Here is a 6,768-nt window from a genome sequence, read left to right as displayed (position 1 = left end):
TGGAGCACCAGAAAAAATACTGGACTTAAAATTAGGAAGATATGAAGTCATATTTAACCCATGAAATATTCATATTGATTCTGTCACCACTGTAATGTCACTCACTTATATCTGCCTCATTTTTCAAGTGGTAAAACAAAACAATATAAAATAAATCATAAAACTCAAAATACCTTTCTTATATGATTATTGTGAGGTTAAAATGAGGCCGTTTTTATTGTTGTTGGCTCACCTATGAAGTCAACATTGTAGAGAAGTTCTGGTGAGGAAACCAACTCCCGCTACCAACACAGATCTTTAACTGTTTTGCAAATTACTAGAGAATTACTCGGGGCACTGGGTAGTTAATTTAATTTCCCAAAGACACACAACAGCTAGTATTCCATCAAAGACAATACTTAGCCATGTCTTCCCTAGTCTACTACTAGGTCTCTATTGACTATGCTGGTTTGACTCTCATAGTAATGTATATAAAGATAAATGATAATTCCAATTATTTTTATTAAGGTCATCACATTTTACTGTCATAATATGAATGTGACATTTTTCAGAAGAAACTATGTTGAGAAGTGATCCTTCAAGGTTTAAGTAACTGGGAAATAGTGTATAGAGTTAATAGTAGAAAAGATCTAAAACAAAGGAAAAAGGGCTTAAACATGTAATTCTAAGACATCCAAGATAGAAAAGGCTGATATAGTAAGCTATTTGGTTGTCACAGTTATTTTATTTTTAATCTACTGGTTTGTAATAAGGTTTAGTTATATTTCATGTGTATGCTTATGTTTCAATTAAAATCATACTCTGCAAACCCAATTCTCTACCATACATAGGAACCCAAGTCTGAATGCTGTCTGTGATTTCAGGTGTGCTCCTAATACCTTATTTTTATTTACAGAGATATCTCATTGCAAAAAGATAATGGATGCACAAAATCACTCTGCAGTGACTCGTTTCTTCCTTGAGGGTCTAACAGATGAGCCAAACTTCCAGCTCCCCTTGTTCATTCTCTTCTTTCTTATCTATTCAGCCAGTGTAGTAGGAAACTTGGGCATGATTCTGTTGATTGTACTGAATAATCACCTTCACACCCCAATGTACTATTTCATTAGAAACTTGTCCTTCATTGATCTCTGCCATTCTACTGCCATTACCCCTAAAATGCTAGTGAGCTTTGTGTCAGGAAAAAATGCCATCTCTTATAATGAGTGCATGACTCAGCTCTATTTCTTTCTCATTTTTGCTATTGCTGAATGCCACATGTTGGCAGTGATGGCATATGATCGCTATGTTGCCATTTGTAGTCCCCTTCTTTATAATGTTCTAATGAACTATGAGGTTTGCTCCAAGCTCATGGCAGGGGTGTACTTTCTGGCAATTGCTGGCTCCACAATTCATGTTGGTTTTATGCAGAAGCTGTTGTTTTGCAAAGCTGATCTCATCAGCCATTACTTCTGTGATCTTCTTCCCCTCCTGAGACTCTCCTGCTCCAACACCTATGTAAATGAACTTTTAGTCTTATACTTAAGTGCATTTAACATCCTCATTCCGACTCTGACTATCCTCACCTCCTACATCTTCATCGTAATCAGCATCCTTCACATTCGTTCCACTGAGGGTAGGTTCAAGGCCTTTACCACCTGTAGTTCCCACATTGCTGCTGTTACCCTCACTTTTGGCTCTGCCATGGTTGTGTACCTGCAGCCACCATCAGTTCACTCTTTAGCTCAGGGTAAAGTGTCTTCTATATTTTATACTACTGTATTGCCTATGCTGAACCCCCTGATCTATAGCCTAAGGAATAAAGATGTCAAAACTGCTCTGAGGAGAAGTTTTAGGAAAATAGATTTTTCATGAAAAAAATTATTAAATAGGAGATTGTGACTTAAGATATTTTATCCCTCCTCCCTTCCCTAGGTCCTGAATCTATGAGGTAGGATTAATAACTACCCACTCTCCTCTGAGAGGTTTTGTTTTGTTTTTCAGTATCAAATGAAATAATTATTTATAAAAATAATACCGCAAGTAAATTTTCTTACACAAATATGTGGTAGTAATCTGCCCATCTTTTTAAAATAGGCTTACTTATATCCATTTATTTCATTTGAGAAAATAAAAAGTGGGGATAATGTCTTAAGTGAATACTATCTTGTATTTGCAGGTATTTTGTATCATTGAAATAAAGTAAAAAGGAAATCTCACAATGAATTGTTAAAAATTCAAATTATATTTTGTTTTTAAAGTAGTCTTTATAGTTACCTGAAATGCTATGTTGATTTTAAAATTATGTTATATAACTTTGCCTATTACCAAAAACAAGAGGAAATAAATATGCAAAATGATAGATAAAGTATTACCCCAAATTCTTTAGCTTTTAATGAGAAAGGTAGTACAAGAACTCTATGAATACTTCCTGCCTGTGACTTAACCTCTCTGGGACCCAGTTTCTTTGTCTGTAAAATGAGAATACTGGATTAGATGCTCTTTGATTTGTCTTCTAATTCTAAATTTACAAGACTGTATAAAGGAAACAAATTAAAGATAGAAACATGCCATTAAATAGACAAACGTTTTTTGAATATACTATGTGCAGAACATTGTATTAGGTTCTAGGAATAAAAATCATTGTCCTTCTAGAACTCATCTGTTGTTTGGGGGTCAGTGCACAAGTAAAAATAAACTATATATATATAGAAGAAAGAGAATTCCAATAACTGGATAGTCAAGAAAGGTTTTATGTATTCAGATGCTATGTTGTACTTTAATGGAATCTAGCATTTAATGGAATATGAGGAGAGATGAAGAGCAACTATTCCCCATGAGAGGGACCACTTGTATAGTTATGAATATGAAATAATGAAAGTAGATGTAAGGTAGAATAGCTAGCAGAGAAGTTTGATTGAAGCAAAGAGTATGAGAGAAAGATATGAAATGATTTTGAAAGAAAAATGGAGACCAGTGTTGAGACTTTAAATGACATTTTTTTGAATGAGCTTTGCAGTAAGATGACCCAGTAAATAGACTACTGGATCTGGAGTCAAGAAGTTCTGGTGGCACAATGGATAGAATACAGGTCCTAGAGCTGGAGTACGTTAGTTCAAATCTTGGGGCATCTATGCATCAGAAGGATCTGATTTCAAATTTGACATTAAACATACATCCTAGATGTGTGATCCTGGGCAAGTCACTGAATCCCAACTGCTTCAGTTTCATCATTTGTAAGTAGGGACAATAATAGCACCCCCATAGCTCTCAGGATTGTTGTAAGGATAAAATGAGCTCATGTTTATAAAGTACTTAATACAGTGTTTGACACATAATAGGCACTTAATAAATATTATTATCACCATCAATATTCTTTTATCTTGGAGGTGTTAGGGAAATAGTTAAACTTTTGTTGATTTGGGGAGTGGGATCATCTCTGTTTTAGGAACATAAATTTGAAATACAGATCATAGAGAAAATAGGATTTCTCACCTGCATATTTAGGTACAGGGAGAGATATACAGATTGTCTATCTTGGGAACATGGCTCTAACTAACCTTAATACAAAAATCTACTCTAACACAGAAAACCTCATTATTATTATTAGACAAAAAGAAAATTTATTCTAATCAAAAAGTGAAGGAGATCCAGAGAAACTGTGCTAACTTAATTGCAACTTTCAATAGCAGAAAGAAATTTGGTTATGTGAATTACCAGTATTATTAGAGTGGGGAATGTGATTATCTTTGGAAATGTTATTGTTTTATTTCATATCAATTTTTATATTATTTATAACAGTTTTGTAATTATTAAGATTATGTTTGCATCTTTATGACCTACAGATATCTTCACAAACCCCTTGCAGTCATTATAGTTAAGTCATTATGTATAATTCAAAGACCTATAATTACTTGTGGAAATTGGATGATGTGTTTGATAATTTAAGGTGCTAAGAAACATAAGAGTAAAGAAGGAATTAGAAAGTTTCTTTCATTATTAGGAAAACTATGAAGCAGCACTAAATATTGGAGAGGTCACTGACTTTAAGAATGAATAATTGGGATTCAAATCCTAACTCTTTTACTTATTATTTGTGTCACCTTTGGGAAGTCAATTTTGTTCTACAGGTCTAGTTTCCTCATCTTCAAATTGAATTTATTGGATTAGATTATTTCTAAAGTCACTATGAGCTCTAAATATATGAATGAAAAAATAAGAATCATACTCCCTTTCCCAGGAAGCCAGAATTTTAGATTATTCTGAGACCATGGTAGTAAAGGAAGAACAAGGTGGTGATTAGGTGCTGAGGTTGGTCTGAACTCACACTCTATATCTGTTCATCTCTATACCTGTATACCAAATTCATTTCCATAGTACTGAAGATAAAGCATACCCAGATCATATCCCACAAGTTACTTTACTGCTTCAGAAGTTTAGAGGCTTAGATGGTACATTGGAACAGGTTATTACTGACAATAGCATTTAATACAAATCCCCTTGTCCTTAAATCATCATGTGGTATTAATAGTTCCTCTCATGTTCAATTAATTGCCCAGTTTGAAGAAACTTTGATAAGTACAAGTCTCTGTTAAATTTATTTTTGATTATGGTGATAGATAAATTTGACGCTGCCTGTTGGAAATTGCTTAACTAAAGCCTTCTTTCAGCAGACTGCTCCTGAACATCATAGCTCCAGAAGAGAACAAAGCTTCTCTATTCCCTCAGCAGTATCTCCAATTCTTATCATCATATGTGAAGTTATTTTAGGTCCTACATTTGCATTTCTGTGGCTTAAATGAGAGGCTCCTGACTTTTCATGATTCACTGTTCATAACTCCTCAATTTCTCCAATTAGATTAATAGTGCTTTTTAAATTATGCCTCAGGGTTCAAATTTGTATGTGATTTCTTGATTTGTATTAGTAATAAATATTTATCTGCAAAAGAGCTGAGGTGCCCTATTGTCTCAACTTTCTAAATTCTTCAACATGATCTATCCATACTTTGATGTCCTTAAAGTTCTTTGTTTACATTGTCTGTTTTTATACAAATGAGGCATTATTCTATACTATTCAAAAGATGATTTGAATCTTATTTATATTATCACAGTACATCGCATACTACATTATCCAAAACTGCTTAGATTCTATCTGAAAGCTGAATTTCTTTACATACTTTTCCAGAAATTTTAAAAATTTAAAATAAAGTTCTTTAATCTGTTCCTTATCAAAATGTTTATTCTTACAGTGCCAATATTTTACAATCTTTTAACCATTGTATTTCCCTTTATGCAAAGATACTTTTCTGCTATTTTCATCACTGTATTATATTATGTTTTATTAGGTTATAGTATGTTATCTTATATTACATCATACGTTATAGATGTACTCTCTTGTCATGTCATCTCATTTCTTATATCATATATTACACCATATCACATCATTATTATTATACTAATTACATTATGTTATATTAGTTACATTATGTTGTGATGCTATTATGTTATATTTTACAGTTCCTTGTATGACATAATATTACTATATTATTATATTGTTTTGTAATATATATTATAGTACATTTTCTATCCAAATCTGCTCAAATTCTACCTGAAAGCTCATATTTATAGATTTCTTAGCAACTTGTAAAATTAAAACAAAGTTTTGAGGTATAAGAAATGAGGGATAAGAGATACTCTAACAGCAATGGAGTCCCCAGGCCAGCATCACAGGTTTGTGAAAAAATTTGAAGTCCCTATCAGCAGGTGAGGTTTTGGGCAAAAAAAGGGGGGGAGGATTACACTGAGAAACAACTTCCCAGAGGGTTATTTCCAAAAGGAATTTAGCAAAGCTTTGAAGTACAGAGTCATTTTTTTATTAGCCTTCCATGGCCCAGGACTAGAGAACCATCTCCAGATGAATTTGAGGGACTAATCAATAATGGGTGGTAACTATGCTCCAGGCCAAGTTCTCCAATTGAATTGTAGGTGTTCATCACTATGGTAGTTTCCACTAGTAACAGGAGGGTGAGGCTGCTCCCAAAGGTTGGGAGAAGTTGTGATTTAGGGTTTTCCAACCTAGGCCCATCCCTCCACAAAGATCAGGGGGACACAGTTTACATCAAAAGTTCTTTCCTATTCCTTATACTTACCAAAATGTTTATCTATACAGTGTCAGTACTTTACAATCCTTTAAGCATCATTATAGATATTTCCTTTCACAAGAAAAGACTTTTCTGCTACTTTCATCTACATCACATGAAAAATGCTTTAAATAAGTATAAATGATCTGTGTAAAAGGAAATGTACTTTATATACATAAAAAGTAACATCATAAAAAAAAATGAAAACATAAGCCCAGAGGATGCAAATTCTCTACTCTGGAAGAACTCCTAAGACTAAGAAAATTGAGACAGCTAGAGGCACAAAATGGAGTGTGGTACATGGAGTGTGGTACACAAGACTGGAACTGATGCCATACAAGGAAAAAGGAAACAATTAGTTTTACTGAAAGCATTTCTTTTTGTAACCATGAAATGATCATTTCTTTCTAAACAGCTTCCAAACATACCTATCCAACTTTAATTTCTCTCCTTATATCTCTTGAAATCATGCATCAATGGCACCTCCATTCCAGTATTTCATAGGTTAGAAAATTCAGAATAATCCATGATATTTCTCTCCCTTTATTTCCCACAACCAATCAGTTGCTAAGTTTTATTTATTCTACTCCCAGATATATCCTGTACATTCCCTCTGTAGTCACTTGGCCACTATCCTTTATAACTGCTA

The 6,768-nt window shown here is 33.5% G+C and overlaps 1 protein-coding gene across 1 annotated transcript; it reads left to right on the top strand.

The window, feature by feature from the left end:
* Nucleotides 1-876: 876 nt before the first annotated feature.
* LOC141559753 (putative olfactory receptor 8G2) lies at nucleotides 877-1,854 on the top strand. The gene has a single exon (XM_074297462.1). It carries the CDS (start codon nucleotides 919-921, stop codon nucleotides 1,852-1,854), a length of 936 nt encoding a protein of 311 aa, XP_074153563.1. The 5' UTR covers nucleotides 877-918.
* The last annotated feature ends 4,914 nt before the right edge of the window (nucleotides 1,855-6,768 follow it).

Source organism: Sminthopsis crassicaudata, chromosome 3 (assembly GCF_048593235.1).
Source record: "Sminthopsis crassicaudata isolate SCR6 chromosome 3, ASM4859323v1, whole genome shotgun sequence".
NCBI lineage: Eukaryota > Metazoa > Chordata > Mammalia > Dasyuromorphia > Dasyuridae > Sminthopsis > Sminthopsis crassicaudata.
This window is presented reverse-complemented; position numbering and strand designations above follow the sequence as displayed.